This window comes from Pygocentrus nattereri, chromosome 9 (assembly GCF_015220715.1).
Source record: "Pygocentrus nattereri isolate fPygNat1 chromosome 9, fPygNat1.pri, whole genome shotgun sequence".
Taxonomy (NCBI): domain Eukaryota; kingdom Metazoa; phylum Chordata; class Actinopteri; order Characiformes; family Serrasalmidae; genus Pygocentrus; species Pygocentrus nattereri.
In genome coordinates this window covers 9,229,742-9,246,903 of record NC_051219.1, presented here as the reverse complement: position 1 = coordinate 9,246,903, position 17,162 = coordinate 9,229,742, and the positions used below count along the sequence as shown (strand labels likewise).

General features: G+C 39.7%; 1 protein-coding gene across 1 annotated transcript; it reads right to left on the bottom strand.

The window, feature by feature from the left end:
* Nucleotides 1-1,243: 1,243 nt before the first annotated feature.
* Nucleotides 1,244-7,903, bottom strand: LOC108415412 (tripartite motif-containing protein 35-like). Its single transcript, XM_037541586.1, has 6 exons — nt 7,306-7,903; nt 6,799-6,894; nt 6,434-6,664; nt 4,220-4,242; nt 3,805-3,923; nt 1,244-1,941 (listed from the first exon to the last, which is right to left on the bottom strand). The coding sequence occupies exons 1-6, from the start codon at nt 7,708-7,710 to the stop codon at nt 1,397-1,399; spliced, it is 1,419 nt and encodes a 472-aa protein (XP_037397483.1). The 5' UTR covers nt 7,711-7,903; the 3' UTR covers nt 1,244-1,396.
* Nucleotides 7,904-17,162: the final 9,259 nt, after the last annotated feature.

Genomic DNA, 17,162 nt, shown 5'->3' with positions numbered 1-17,162 from the left:
CGTTCCACCTTAAATGGTGCAGCAGTTACATTCTGATGCCTTAGGCGCCATGTAACTGCTGCACCATTTAAGGTGGAACGGAAAATTCGGGGAATTGGAATAAGAAGCTAACTTCAGCCACGTCTTCCCTCGGGTTTACGCTCAATAACGGCTCCCAGCTTCTTATTCGAATTCCCTGTTCTACCTTAAGTGGTGCGACAGTTACATTCTGGCGGAACGGAAAATTGGAACAAGAAGCTGACCTCCACTCCGTTGGCTGGGGGTCTGTTAAATGAATAATGAATCATTCTACCTTTATATTGTGCGGTTGATCATAATAATCACTAAACGTTTGAAAACCTAGTCGCTGCTTTAAGGTTTGTGCTGTTTGCTAGCTGGGCTACCTCTGAACAGTCTGCTAGCTAGCTAGCTTGCTGAAAATGTGCTAACGCTACTTAAGTTGGAAATGGGCACTTAATCGCGATTAATCGATCATATTTGTTCAATAATGAATCTACTGACAACTGAAGGCTCAACCGAGACAATTAAGCTGTATAAACAATGAAAGTCCGACAAACCGCCTCACTCGGAATTTAAGTAAAGGTAGAAAATGACTGCAAGTCTGTTCACGTGGAGGAAAACGGACAGAACAAACGACTTCAGTCTGAACATGAAGCTCCACTTAAGAAGGAGTTGTTCCCCAGACCCCCCCCCGGCACGCCCCCCGGGCACCAGCAGGAACAGCCAATCATACGCCGGGAAAACCGAGACGTCAGTCTCGCAGCAACAAGGTCCACCTGAGAACACTGAGGGAAAGCGAGGGAAAAGGGAAGCTCCGCTCACAGGACGCTGCGCTCCCACCACCAAACAACATCCCATGTTGGTCTAATAAAGAGACTCTAATGAACGAGATCGAGCATCGGCCACATTGTCCCTTCCCTTCTTACAGCGAATGTCCAGGTTGAGCTCCTGAACCATCAACGCCCATCGCTCAATGCGCTGATCTGCAGAGCGACTTCACGGAGCTGCTCATAACTGGTCACCTTGCTGGACTTCATCAAAAAGCGACTCTTCTCACGCGCAAACCCCACAAAAGTCTGACTGGCGGTTTTTTACTATGAATCTCTGAACCACAGCAGAGCTTTAAAGATCTGATGATGGAGAAAAATGCAGGATGATGGAGAAATAAAATCTCCACTGAAAACGAGTGAAATCTCACTCAGAGAACGTTTCTAATGCTGTCATGATATCAGGAGCCACTCTGTGACACTTTAAACCAGCATTTTATTTCACTCAGACATGTCAGGATGGAGCGGTACAAACACATTATTTAAAATATACATGCAGTGACATATTCTTATGATCATAATTCAGACACTCACTACCTTATAAATGATCATTCTAAGCAGCTTCAGCTTTAACTGTGCTGCTCTACTGTTACTGACGTCTTCACTGCTAAGATCCTCAGAGGATGAACAGACGCATTACAGAAAAGCGGTAAAACTCTCTGAGTGAAAGTGTGTGTTATAGTGTGCAGGTGTGTGTTGGTTAGAAGATCAGTGAAGGTCACTTTCCCCCTGTCCCAGTCCAGCTGCACTCTGACCCTCTGCAGCTTCTCTTTAGGGGTGAAGGAGTGACCTGACTGTCCTGGACAGAGAATCCAGATTGTATTACTGCTTTTATTGTAGTCCAGACTCCACACTGAACCCCAGAAAGAGAATCCTTTTCTTGGTCCAGACTCTGTGATCACACCCAGTGACCAGTTATCACTGTCTCCAACCTGGACGTCCCAGCAGTGAATCCCTGAGTTAAAACCCTCAGAACCCAGAACAGACTCATACTCATCAAATCTCTCTGGATTATCAGGAAGTGATGATCTCTGGTCTCTCTTTTCTACAGCAGTGAGATCATCAGACAGGTGGAGGTCTGGATGTGCAGTGTTGGGGTCCAGAGTAACAGGGGCTGAGGAGAGAGAACACAATGAAACATCATGTTTTTCTCTCGTTTCTGTAAATGTTTCACCTCTACAGACTGTTTTCTTTACTGTGAGTGAAACAGCTTTAGAGGTAGATTCCAGAACTCAGATCAACTTTAATCCTGGACTAAATGTTGATGTTCAGTTCAGAGCAGCACTAAAGTGCATGTTCAGTAGTGAGTGGTCATTACAGTCCAGTGACTGATCTGATCTGAGTGCAGCATTTTTCTGTAGGGATTCACTCACAGAGCTGAACGTCCATCAACATCTTCACTCTCACGGAATTTCAGATCATTTTGTGATGCGTTTTATATTTTATTAATTATTACAATAAATTATTATTATAAATTATAAAACACTCCATTTTCTCTCTCCATCAAATGATCAAAATCTGATCTCCACACATTTCCTGAACGTCTGTGATCCAGTTAATGTGATCCAGATTTAATAATAATAATAATAATAATAATAATAAATTACTGCAATAGTATTGTATAATTAATGTAATCACACTTTTTAAATAACACATGAAATTAATATTTCTATTATCACACTTTTTAAATAACACATGAAATAAATATTTCTATTTTATCAATAAGAGTCAAATTGATATTTGCCTCCATTTCAATATGAAATATACTTTTATTGTTGTGTTTGGATTAAAATCAAAACAAGAATAAAGTTTACATTTTTAAAATATTGTGCTGTTTTTGTTTTACAATAAAAATATAAAAAAGGGAAAAAACACAAATATATTTTTTTAAATGTGCTTTTAATTTGATTTATTTGTGTCTTTTCTGGATTCATTTTCTTTTAAAAGTTAAATTGTTTTGTTAGTGATTCATTTAGACCTAATTAATAATAGTAACAATAGTAATAATAATAATATGAAGAAGATGAAGAATAAAATCCACTTAATATTTCTGTGTAATTTGTATAATCTAATAATCTAATATAATATTTATGAAAATACTTTTTTATATTAACGCATAAAATTAGTATTTTCATTATTTATATTCTATCCATTTATAAAATTTATATTCACCTCAATGTCAGTATGAAATATAATTTTAATGTTGAATTTGTATTAATAACACAAGAATAAAAAGTTTTAATTGTTAAAATATTGTATTATTTTATTTTAAAATAAAAATATACTAAAAAGTGAAAAAGCACAAATACATTTTGAAACATTGTTCATTTTAATTTGATTCGTTTGTGTTTTGGTCTTTTTTGGATTGTTTGTCTTTTGAAAGTCAAATAGTTTTTTTGAGTGACTTTATTATTATTGTTTCATTTTGCTGATTAACATCGTTACAAAGAATTTAAAAAAATGTATTACTGTATTATTGAAAATTTTAAAGTTTTACTATAAATTATAAAATTCTCTCACGATCACATTTTTAATAAATTAATGAAATTGATGTTTCAAGAGTTTAAAATTCTGTTCAGCTTCTATTTATACATAGTATTTTTAGTGTTTCGATGGATTAGTAACAAAATTACAATGAGAGAAATTATTTCACATAAATTAAACTTACATGTAAAAATTATTTGACAGAATTAAAAAAGACATTAAAATTTTATTTAATTTTTAATCAATTGGATTAAAATCTGATTCTTCTTCTTTAACTGGAGTTTATTTTATCTCCACACTTCCCGTTTGATCTGAGTGAGATTTCTGCACAGTACAGTATTCATACTTTCACTTAAGTACAGTTTCAGTCTCCTTTATACCCCCTGAATAAAGAGAACATGATAACATGTTACTAATAGTTTATAAACAGTGTGTCATTAGTGCAGAAGCAGGCTGTGTGTGAGAGATCAACCCTAAGAGAAACAGAACTTACTGTACTGGAGAACCTCCTGCATGTTCTCCCACACTCTGAACTTCAGGTTGGAAAGGTGCTTCCCAACATTGATCAGAGCTCCTGATGTCTTCTCTGGATCCTTTGGTGTGAGCTGAGCTCTGAGAACAGAAGACTGTGTGAAATATATCACTGTAGAAACTTTACAGCCTGTCATTTATTTCACTAAATATCAATATTTGATCAGATTTATTGTCTGGAGAGTCAATAATTCTGTAGTTTCTGTTAAATAAATATTTCTGCTTCTGTTCTCATCACTACAACATTAACACACGGTCCTTATTCCCCCTCATTTCATTAGAATACACTCATATTTACAATAAACACAATATACTGTAGATTTAATGTAATAATTACTGTAGCATTAGATAAAATGTGTGGTCTGACATTTACTCACTGTTTCTCTGTGGACTTGAAGTTCTGAGAGGGAAACAAAAAGAACATTGTAGTTAAAAGTGAAGAGACTTTTCAGGAGTTTTTCATATGAAACACACAAACACCAGCAAACAGCCAAGTTAGTGACATTATCCATCATTTCATTTCAATAAAACTTTACCTTCTAAATAACTACTTAATAAAACTCAGTATGTTTGTTATTTATTAATAAATCTAATCAGTCAGATGTTGATAAAGTAGTTTGACTGGATGGATTTTGAGAGGCAGGGACCACAAATTAGACCGACGAGCAAAACGCAAACAAATCCATCAACCAGTCGTCAACAAACAGACGCAGGTGAAGATCTAATGAGGCTCAGTTGGAAACACGGCTAAGAATTACAAGAGAACCACCAACAACAGAACCAGAGCCAAACTAACAACAAGCAGCAGGTTTGTGGATGATGAGGCGGCAGAGCCGGAACGTTCAGAGGATCCAGGAGAAGCTCCGCTGATGATCAGATACAGTCAGAAGATGAGATTCCTCCCAGCAGAGCTCAGTACTGTACTCTACTTGGTGTCTGTGGCTCTGTGAGCATTAATGAAGCTGTAATAATCGTTTATGGGGCCTCTGGTGTTGTTCACTGTGAAATGTGCTGACTCTGCTAAAGTCAGTGGAGATTAGTGAGATGTTGCTAATTCTACTTTGGCTCTCAGTGAATTTGCACTGATTATTAATAGAACTAGAGAATTCAGTATATTAGCTGGACTGTTTTATTAACATCTAATAATAAATAATTTACACATTTGAGTAAATATCGTGTTCTGCAGTCGAGCTTTTTGTTTGTTCTCTGATTTACAGAAACCACACACACGTCTACACACCCAAACACACGTATTCAATGCCTGTTTCTGTTTGCTGATCATCGTGTGGAGGAGACAATTAAAGCTTCCTATTAACTCATCCTGGGATCTTTGGGCTGGCAGAATGTAACGGCTGCCACATCCTTCATATTGCTTACCACCCCAATTCTGCAGCACTGTGATATCATTCATTCATGTGGGCACGAGAATTCGAGATGCCCCTTGTTTGCACAAGTCACTATCAAACTGCAGTGCAGTCGGCTGAGGAGAGAATGAGTGCAAATGAAAACAGGAGCCTTTCAGAGTAAAGTTTCTCCTGAAAAACTGAGTCATTAATAAAATTAATATCAATATCATAACACAACTACACACACAGCAGCTGCAGTTCAGAGATGAACACACACACAAGCGTGTGCAGAGATGTTGTGAAGGGGAGACAGGACACTGGATGGTAGAAGAAAGGGAAGCTCCTTCAGCCTGGTGTCAGTTCATTAAGAAAGTCCCACCTCCAATAAAATTAGCCAATCAGCTTGCTGAGTAAGCGCTAGTGAAGCTCAGCTTCTTGGTGCATATACGGGCATACGCATTAGCCAGGACAAGCTGAAACACTGTTATTGTGTGTGTGTGTGTGTGTGTGTGTGTGTGTGTGTGTGTTATTAATGCTAAAATAGTTGATTTTATCACTGATTTTTAAATATATTTTTTAAAAGTTGATTTGGCTCTTAGTTTCAGTTTCTCCAGACATACAAGACTAGACTCCTCATTCAAAGAGAGAGGAGTCTAGTCTCTTATGACTGGAAATCCCTGCCCAGGGAAGTTGTAAAGAGAGCCATCAAGAGGACAGACTTCCCTATAAGGACTTTGTGTCATTAGCTCTATAACTAACTTCTTACCTTGTGAGTTAAATGAATTCCGATATTTACACTGGAGTTTCATTCATTCCTCAGTTGACATTCACTTTCTGAACTGCAGTGAAATTCATATCAAGACTCATTCTCAGCCCTGCAGTCGACCTGAAGAACTGCTGCTATAAGCATTCTGTATGTTGTGCCTGCGCTGAGTGGACACAGGCTTTACAGAGGTACGCAGAGTTGGTTTGGTTAATGTAAAGGAGCTTTCTCATTCATGTCAACAGTCTGGCTAATGTTGGTGGAAATCTCAGAAAAGCTCTAATTAGGCTGTAGGCAGATCTTCATGGAGATCCTCCCCTTTCATACTAAAACAAATAACTCACATTTTATTTAATACAACAATAAAGCTGGAAAGAGAAAAGAAGGAGTGTTTTGTATGTGCAAGTAAAAGAAAGAAAGAAAGAAAGAAAGAAAGAAAGAAAGAAAGAAAGAAAGAAAGAAAGAAAGAAGGAGTTACTTACCTGTAAGAACAGAACGTCCTCACCCTCCATCTCCTTCTCTATGTTCCTGATTGTGTCTGAAAGAGCTGATATTTCTCCATTCATCTCTTCAATCTTCCTCCTCATCATCTGACTCTTCTGCTTCTCTTCCTCCTTCAGTGCAGCTATCCTTGCTGCTTCTTCATCTCTTAGAAACTGGTGAAGCTTCTCAAACTCCTCCTTTATCTGCCTCTCTGTGTGCTGGGCCTGCGTCTGGAATGAGAGACGATTAGGAAACACAAACTCTAACAGATGATCTACAAGCGTTTACCACCTACAGGAGAAGTGGACCCTCATCAGAAACATGACCTCAGCAACATGTTTCACAGTTCAAGATGATGTTTCACCTTAATGTGGGCGGCTGTTTGGTCATAATCTCGTTTACCTTCCTCTAAGACTCTCAGATTCTTCTGTAGAGGCTTCAAAGCAGACTTGAGTTTATCCTGGAATCAAACAACAGTTCAGATGAGTGCATTCTCCACCTTTTACAATATCTGATTTAACATCTATTAACATGTAACTGTTGTCCTACAGACTGCAGTAGATAAGAGAGTAATAGCAGTTTTATTCTCAATCTGAAAATCAGAAGGGATTTATTTCATTTTTGTAAAGAAACATTTAAGGTTACATTTTACTTTGACCGTCATAATAAAACCAGCAACAGAGCATTTTTATGACTGATAATTCACTCATGCTCTTTTCTCTTTGCCCTGAAATCACACCCACTGACTGACTTCACCTTCAACACACATAACAGGTTAATCAGGAACTGAAGTCAGAAAGAATTTATAATATTTTTTGAGTTACATTTTAGACATGAAGATACTATTAAATTAATACAACAATTTTCATACCTTAAACTCAGTCACAACTTCATCTACTGGACAGAATTTGTGATTTCTGTGTTTCTTTGAAGTCTGACACACCAGACACACAGGCTGCTGATCATCCAGACAGAAGAGTTTGAGTTTCTCATTGTGCAGAATGCAGAGCCCCTCAGACTCTGCTGAAGATCTCTGACTCCTGCTCTCTAGAAGAGCCTCACACACGTTCTTCAGTACGAGGTTGCAAGGAGGAGGATCTTTAGAGGATCTTGTTCTACAAACTGGACATTCTCGAGACCCCTTAGTTTCCCAGAACTGCTGCAGGCAGGTTTTACACACACTGTGGCTGCATGACAGAACAACAGGATCCCTGAAGATGTCACAGCACACAGGACATGAAAGCTCTTCTTCTGAAAGAGGGTTTCTAGCAGCCATTTCCTCCAACTGCTGCTGTGCTGTTTCTCTGTAACGGCTCCTTCAGTCCAAACTCCACTTTCTTTTTCAAGACGTCTGTAATGATCAGAGCAGCTCAGTGGAGAATCAGCCACCGTAGCCCTTCAACCCACTGAGTGAGTTTTAGCTCCTTTCAGAATCACACAGCAAGAAACAAACACATATAGTCACTGTTTAAAAGCTCCTAATCTGCGTCTCTGAGTGGAGTGAAAGCAGAATGAAGATCAATAGAAAGGATGAGATCCACTTCCTCCAGCAGGGAGAGGAGGTGTAGAGGAGGAGGAGCTTTGAAAAGGAGGAGGCAGTCAGATGATCTATTCTGTGTTTTCATATTTCCTCCTTATTTGATGCAGGAATTTACATGAACAGTGACACATTCACTGCATTTACAGTGATTTTGTAGTTGTTGTAGATATTTATGTGGTTTATGTTCTTCTACTACTTCCTATTCTTATTGTTCCTGCTGACTGGTGGAGTCTGGACATGACAGCGATAAATATCTGGTGGTTTGGATTCTGGAAAACGGCTCCCTCCCTTTTACTTCCATCTCACTGCCCACAGTTAGGCCTATATTATGTATGATAACATGATGGTGAGGGTAAAATCTGCTAATTTGATCTTTAAAATACTAGTTTGTCTTCATGATTAGTCTCTGTAGAAATCAGACACACAAATCCCCCCTGATCTCCTGTTTTGCCATTTTGACTGTAGTGACTGTAGTGACTGTAATATTTTCCAAGGATTGATCATAATATTGCCAAACTCTCTACAGGACAATGGGACAGTTCTTCTGCTGCTGGAAACCAAAGCACCTAGAATAGAAATTGTCCATCATCACACCCAGAGTTTAAGGCACTGATGAGTCCATTGAGATGCATTAATTTAGGATCCAGTGCTGAATTACAGACCAATAAAGATCTATGATATGGAGAATAGATAATTACTTGATTGACATTATTTCTGTTTTTTTTAATAGTGCCATTTTAAAGCAGGTTAAAAGATAAATACTAACACAAGGCTGAAACTTTGTCACATTCTATCATATTAATCACACTGATTAAATGATTTAACAGCTATAGTGACGCTGATCAGGTGGAGATCCAGAGGAAGTGAGACAAGCTTCTTCTTCTCTGAGTAAAAGCTGCTACTAGTTCTGGACATCCTGGAATACAAAGTACAGGTATTTTAGGGAGCAGGATTTTGTGAGTTTACGTTAGATAAGGATGTGTGAACTTAAGCACAGTCTCACTGCAGCCTGCAGCTGGTCTTCCACAGCCCTTACCCACTCCACAGCATCCACGGTCACATTTGAACACAGACTCATTTACTGACCACCACAGATCCCGGGACAGATACATCACAACCTCTGTGATCAGCAATGCAAAGAGTAGTTTTGAGTCCTGCATTAATGAAGGAATAAATAACGACACATTTCATAATTTTCCATTTCAGACACATTTTACCAACTGATAATCATCCAGCACTCCTGGTAAAAATGAACTAATACATTAGTAAGAATGAAACTGAAAGCCAGAGAGAGACACACTCATCACTCAGACTCAATATAGTGTCCCAGATGTCTTTAAAGCTCCTCTTCTATTCTGATGCTGATTCACTTTCCTGTCCAGTGACTGTAATTCTCAGCTGATCCTGCATCGTCTTGTTCTCTTATTCTCATCTCTGCAGAACAAACTCAAGCAGCACCAAGTTCAGTGCTTTAATGTTAGTCATTGATCATAAATGTTCTGTTATGGCCTGGACTACATTATAACTGACCATCAGTTTGTTAACACATGTATCAAGTTAGAGGTCAAAGGCAAAGCCCACTACTCATTCAGACAATTAGTGCATGAATTACATGAAATGATAGAAGCTGAAACATATGGGAGTTTATGTAGTGACATCATAGACTCTCCAGTCAGAGATGTGCACTCTTTTATGTGAACAGCGAAACCTACCAGACCTGTAGACTCTCAGAACAAAAGGTGCTGAGAGTCACTGCTGTGGTACCATCACATCACTGGGTATGTGAAGGGAACATCTTCAGTAGCTTTAGTTAAGAAACATAATTGTATTATACTTTTTTTTTCAAGTTGCATTGACATGCAGAAGCATGCGCTTATTTTAGAAATATGAATCAAAGATAGGAAGTTAAATAAATAAATAATATTTGTAATTATATGTGCTGTACATAGCTGTTCTATTCTAGAGTGGCTGTCACTGTAAACATGTTTGTAGAAATTATGAAAAAATAATCATATAGCAACAGGAAAAGACCACACACACACACACACACACACACACACACACACACACACACACACACACACTCGCATGGAGTAATGTAATGTCATGAAGAAGTAATTACCTTTAAATGAACAGCGAATTCTGTATTGCACAAAATCCAACTTACTAATTTTATTTTTAAAATTTAAATTTTCATTGAAATTTTAAAAATACAGTCGGCCCAACTTTCTCATGATGGTTCAAGTTAACTGATTTAACGACCTGTACTGAGTTCAGGACTGTTTCATAGCTCACACCTCGCATCAGCTCACAATTTCAATAAGACGAGATGTAACGTTTAATATGAGTTCTAGAGTCTGGCCGGTTCTGAAGTTCTGCAGACTGACCCAGTAGCGTCCAAATGATTCTCTATAAACACAGAGCTACATAACAGAGTAAATCAAACCCAGTGTACAAACTACACAGAGAAGGATTTTTGCTGCAGAAGTTAATAATAACAGCCATTAGTTCCTCTATCTGGGTTCTATTGTACGTTCTCTGTAGGTGGACTAAGTATATCTGCATATGGTAGGAAATAGTAATATCTGCTCTGTGGTGGTCCTGGTTGGGGTCCAGATCATTGATGAACAAAGTAAAAGGGCTAAAAAATTATCCACAACTGCAAATACAAAGGGCAGCTGTGTTGTTCGCGTCCTCTAATGATGAGTGACACTGCTACCAACCTGTAGTGGAGACAGAGAGCGAACGAGGGAGGAGACACACAAGCGAGAAAGAAAGAGAGAAAAGAAAAGAAAAGAAAAGAAAAGAAAAGACCGGCCAGAAAAACCCTTTTCAGGCCAGACACGTAACAGTAGCTACACATTTACAGCTCGCCCGTTATCTCTGAACATTATATGAGGAAAGCAGGGCTTTTATCTGCGAGTCTGATCCACAGACTCTTATCTTGTAGAACTTATTTTGTAGCGGGCTAGCAGGCTAACGGGCTAGCGGGCCAGGACAGCCATATACTGTAGAGCTGTCATTACCTGTTCATACTAAGGTGATTTGGGATGATGTGCTGCGTTTCTGTCTGTAGCGCTGACTGGCTTTCTAAACACATGAGCACAATATAGTGGCTACAGAACAAACTGCTAAAAGGACAACTGTTAGCAATGGCATCTAGGTAGCTTAGCAAGCTAGAGAGCACCAAGGAAAGAAGCCCATCAAGTTCAAACTGCATGTTAAAGTTTCTGTTTCTATTATTAACATAAATATTGAACAAATCACTGACATGGTGAGCACAGGCAAAGCCTGCTTGATGTGAGCTGCAGAAGTGCTGAACAGCACTCAACATAATACAGTGTTAGTGTGTGTCTGTGTGTGTCTGTCTGTCTGTTTGTGTGTCTGTTTGTGTGTCTGTGTCTTTGTATGTGTGTTTCTGTGTGTGTGTCTGTCTGTGTATGTGTGTGTGTGTGTGTTTCTGTGTGTTTGTGTGTGAGAGTGTGTGTGAGTGTGTGTGTGTTTGTGTGTGTGTGTGTGTTTCTGTGTGTGTGTGTTTGTGTGTATGTGTGTCTGTGTGCGTGTTTGTGTGTCTGTGTGTGTTTCTGTGTGTGTGTGTGTGTGTATGTTTCTGTTTGTCTGTGTGTGTGTGTGTGTGTGTGTGTGTGTGTGTGTGAGTGTGTGTGTATGAGTGTGTGTGTGCATGTGTGTGTGTGTGTGTGAGAGTGTGTGTGTGTGTGTGTGTGTGTGTGTGTGTGTGTGTGTGTGCTGTTTTGTTGCTGAATTTAATCCATTGAAAAAAGCAGAAGACATGTGGCCTGTGCGAAAGTTATGGCACCTTGCTACATTTTTATTTCTTCCAACAGGTTAAACTTAGCAAGTAAATATGAATCATTCAGTAAATCTGCAGGAAAGTGCTGTGTTTAAGTTCCCTGTAGAGGACGTGTGAACTTATTTCTAAATATACAGCCACTACAGTCGTTCTCCTTTGGTCTTAATTCTGTCTAATCACACAGAAGATTATACTGCTGAAGATGCAGTGAGTGGAGTCTGTGTACTGCAGCCAGGCTGTCGGTCCTAAAAGACCCTGTAAATCTCTCACTCCCTTAATAATTAATAACATTCTTAATACTTCCAGCTCCATCCAAGCAGACAGTGCTGGGCTGCTCATGTAGAACCACCAGTAAAAGTCCTCTGTTCAGCTGTTGGTGTAATCTGGGCTCTGATGAAGCAGCAGAGGAGAAATATTTAGTCTGTCCTGATCAATCAGACTAAACTCGTCTGTGATCTCACTGATCAAAGATACAACAGAAAATATTCAAACTCTCCAAAAATAGAAACTGCAGAAAAAACGAATTCATTTAAAAACAACTTGCATTTAAAACACATTTATCAGCCCCATCAGAGCTGTGAGTGCAGCTCCATAGTGAGGGTGATAAATGGTCACTCTGTGTTTGGAGATTTAGAAACTGTGTTTGTTCCTTTGAGAGCAGAGATGCTGTTTCCTGAACTGAGTGGAAGAAACTAAGAAAAGCTGTGAAAGAACGAAAGAAAAACTCTTTGTTTATCACGACGTTCAGTTACTAGTTAACAAACAGTTTAAACAGATAGAAGACACACTTAAAATGACCGGAAAGGTGGTCAGATTATTAATCCAGTCAGTTTATTACACTTTTGGATTAAACTTTCAGGTTATTACATCATCCTTTAATTAATTGAAACAGGACTTAAGTGAGTTATTACAAGATTTAAAGTGTTATTACATTATCCTCCAATTAATTAAAACAAGACTTAAGTGAGTTATTACAAGTTTTAGTGTGTTATTACATCATTTTTTAATAATTAAAACAGGACTTAAGTGAGTTACTACAAGATTTACTGTGTTATTACATCATGCTCTAATGAATTAAAACAGGACTTAAGTGAGTTATTAAAAGTTATAATAATAATAATAATAATAATAATAATAATAATAATAATAATAATAATAAGTTGAACTTATATAGCGCCTTTACACAAAACCCAAGGTCGCTTTACAAATGCATTTCACAATACACAAGGCCCGAGGAAGATGCCGGAGAAAAATGAAGGAGAAAAAGATGAGATTTCAATAAAGATTTGAAGTGAGAAAGAGAAGAGGTAGTGCGAAGAGAGAGAGGCAGAGCAAGGGGGCCGCAACACTGAAGGAACGACCACCCATAGAGCTGAGCCTGAACCTAGGGACCACTAGAAGGCCTGCTTCCGAAGACCTGAGGTTACGAGTGGGCTTGTAGGGTATTAGAAGGTCGAGTAAGTAAGCAGGAGCCAGGCCATGAAGTGCCTTGAATGTGAGAAGTAAAATTTTATATTGAATACGTAAAGTAATATACGTAAAGTTATAGTGTGTTATTACCTCATTTTTAATTAATACAGGACTTAAGTGAGTTATTACAAGTTATAGTGTGTTATTACATCATTTTTTAATAATTAAAACAGGACTTAAGTGAGTGATTACAAGATTTTGTGTGTTATTATATCATCCTCTTATTAATTAAAACAGGAATGATGTGAGTTATTACAAGATTTAGTGTGTTATTACATTGTGATTAAATTTTTTCTCTATTTTATGAAGTCATAAACAGTGTATAATGTAATTTCTCAGTACATCATGAGTTAAAGTCTTATTATATTATTGGAGGAGGATTTTATTACATTATCAGCATTATGAGTTTATAGAATATTTGTGTTATTACACTGTGTGTGGGTCAGTCTGTGTCTGTGTGTGTGGGTCAGTCTGTCTCTGGGTGGGTGTGTGGGGGTCAGTCTGTCTCTGGGTGGGGGTCAGTCTGTCTCTGGGTGTGTGTGGGTCAATCTATCTCTTGGTTTGGGGGTGTAGGTCAGTCTGTCTCTGGGTGGGGGTGTGCGGGTCAGTCTGTCTCTGGGTGGGGGTGAGTGGGTCAGTCTGTCTGTGTGTGTGGGTCAGTCTGTCACTGGGTGGGGGTGTGTGGGTCAGTCTGTCACTGGGTGGGGGTGTGTGGGTCAGTCTGTCTCTGGGTGTGTGGGGGGGGTCAGTCTGTCTGGGTGGGGGTGTGTGGGTCAGTCTGTCTGGGTGGGGGTGTGTGGGTCAGTCTGTCTGGGTGGGGGTGTAAGGGTCAGTCTGTCTTTGGGTGTGTGGGTCAGTCAGTCTCTGTGTGTGTGGGTCAGTCAGTCTTTGGGTGTGTTACGTCTCCTGGGGTAAGACGCTCAAAGAAACAAGACTGTCCACCCAAACGCCAGACCAAAACAAACCTGAAGAAATATTAAGAACACATCAAATACGGGTTTGACCGTTTATTCATGCTTTGCACTTTCCTTCTGTCATCGAACTGATTCTCAACAAGCCACTGAAACAAAGACAAAACAAAGGAAACAACTTCAGGGAGACCCAAGGCCCAAAACAACAAACAAAGAGCCGAATAATGAAAGAAAACTAACCAAACAAAAGAAAAGAAAGAGACACTACAACACCACCTCCCTCACTACACTACCGATAAACAAAGTCCAACAGGTCAATAAAAAGGGCAGGTCAGCCCTGCAGTTCCTTTCTAAACAGAAACAAAACCACTATAATAGCTTTACTGGCCCACAGAAACCTGTAGGACAGTAAATGAACCGTGCAGGGCCCAATAAAAGAACCGCTCCGTATCGCTCCGACATCAAAGGCTTTTTATAACCGGCACCAGCAGGAACAGCCAATCATCAGTACGTCAGTAACGCAGCAACAAGGTCCACCTGAGAACACTGAGGGAAAGCGAGGGAAAAGGGAAGCTCCGCACACAGGACGCTTAATACGTCCTCTAGGGGTAGGACGCACAAAAGGTTTAAGTGAGTGCCCACTCAGCCTCAGACCAAACAAATAATACAAAAAAAACTACTAAGTAGAGCAGATTGTTTTATTATTCTTAACAGTTCTAGAGATTCACCAACTTCTGGAACAAATGACCAAAAATAACAGGATTTTAAAAGCTTCAGGATGACCCCAGGCCAAAACAACAAACAAATCACCTAAAAAAAAAAAAAAAAGATGTTTAACTTGCCCTGAAAACCAAACCAAAGAAAATACATTACAAAGAAACTACCCTGCCTACTCTTTTCCAAAAAACAGAGGCAAAAGTCCCAACAAAAAAGGCAGGTCACCCCTAAGAATCCTGCTACTAGACATCAAACAACAAGACAAGAAATTTGGTCTGTGCTGGTCGGCATCCACTGGAGCAGCACATGTCGGCTCAACAGGAAAAACTATCTGTGCTAACGTCTCTTTTTCAATCGTGCTGTAATTAAGTCTGTAATCTGATGTTTTAAAAACGTCTGTGAATAGTAAACCGCTGGGGGGTCAATCCCATTCTGATCATCTTCACAAGACTGCCCCAGCACCAGTAGCACTATCCACCTCCAACTTAAATGGGGTAGGAAAATCTGGAGCAGACAAGACAGGAGCGTTACTAAGCAACAACTTCAAAAACTCTAAAGCGCTTTGGCATGCAGACCAAACAAAATCACAGGGAGAACAAAGCAAACTTGTCAGAGGCAAAACAACGTCAGAAAAATTTCGGCAGAACCCTCGATAATATCCTGTCATACCGAGAAAACGCTTTAACCCGGCTTAGTGTGAGGCACAGGGAACTCCATAATCACCTGCACTTTCGCCGCAACCGGGCGAACTTGTCCCTGTCCAACCTGCTTACCGAGCTAAGTGACCACAGCTTCGCCAAACTCACATTTTGCAAGATTTAAAGTTAACGAGGCTTCTTGTAACCGACCAAACACAACATGGACAGTTTCAACATGATCAACCCAATCGGAGGAAAACACCACGACATCATCCAGGTGAACCTCACAATTAGAAACGCCCATCAACACACGATTCATCAAACGCTGGAACGTAGCTGGAGCATCTCGGAGGCCGAAAGCCATCACAGAAGACTCCATGAAGTTATCAGGTGGAACAAAAGCAGAGACTTCAGCTGCACGTGGAGTTAAGGGCACTTGCCAATATCCCGAAAGCAAATCCAGTTCCGATACATAATTTGCTGAGCCCACTTTGTCTACACAATCCTCCAGAAGTGGTAAAGGAAACGAATCTGGTTTGGTCTGCGCGTTAACCTGTGATCCTACAGTCAGTACAAAAACGCCCTGGACCATCTGGCTTTGGCACCAAAAGAGAGGGTGAACTCCACGCACTGATACTCGGTACTGCTAAACCATTTTCAATTAAATATTCCACCTCTTTCTGCATAAGCTGTCGCCTAACCGGGGTAACCCGGTATGCCTTCTGCTTAATGGGTAAACGATCACCCACATCAATACCATGAGCCACAAGATGGGTGCGTGAAGGAACATCTGAGAACAGATCATAGTGAGACTGAATCAACCAAACAATATCACTGCGGGGACCATCAGATACATAGAACCAAAAAGAACCCAAGTCTCCCAAAATTTCTGAGTTCTGAAAACGAACCCCAGACAAGGAGCTACATCGCAGGCTCAGACCATCTTCAACAGAATCAGGTGCAGAAGTTAACACGGACAAAGAAACAGGAGCAACAGGCGCAGAACCCTCAGTTTCTACCGAAATAGGGCTTTAATGACACACCCTTCCTTTCCGCTTCATATCAGGAGTACGGATTACATAATCTGTGTCACAAAGTTTAGCCTCGACTATGTGTGGACCACAAAACTTTGCTTGTGTAGCCGGTGGGATCTAATTAGGTTGCCTGGTAAGGGTGCAATGGGGAGGCGGTGATCAAGCTTCCCGGGTTTTTTTGACTGGCATCCTGGGGTCGTAGTAGTATTAGACAAGCTAGCCAGCATGTGCAACAAGAGCGTCCAGCAAGCGAGGTGGGTAGAGAGAAATCAATGCAATAAGGTGTGTTTTCGGCTTTTCTTTGGCCCGTTTTAGGTCTTGGATGATTAAAGTGTTCTTTTGTTTGGTACATGCCCTGTAACAAAGAAGTATGTGTTTGTTTGATTACATGGCTGGTATCTGCCCAGTCATGCACTTACCCTGTTCTGTTTATGTCCAGCTGAGGACAGTATTGGCGATTGATACGGTGGCTTGTACTGGAAACTAACCTATAGCTGGGGATAGCTGCTGTTTTCTTTGGGTTTTATTCCTTTTATTTATTTTATTAATTTTATCGAAATTAAGAACTTACACAGTGAAGCTGTTTTTTTATTGTTTTTTTTTGAAG

Coding starts and splice junctions, on each gene's coding strand:
- LOC108415412 (XM_037541586.1), bottom strand. CDS start 7,710: ATGGCTGCTAGAAACCCTCTTTCAGAAGAAGAGCTTTCATGTCCTGTG. Junction 6,895..7,305: donor AAGTTGTGACTGAGTTTAAG/GTATGAAAATTG, acceptor GTTTGATTCCAG/GATAAACTCAAGTCTGCTTT. Junction 1,942..3,804: donor GCAGGAGGTTCTCCAGTACA/GTAAGTTCTGTT, acceptor CTCTCTCCTCAG/CCCCTGTTACTCTGGACCCC.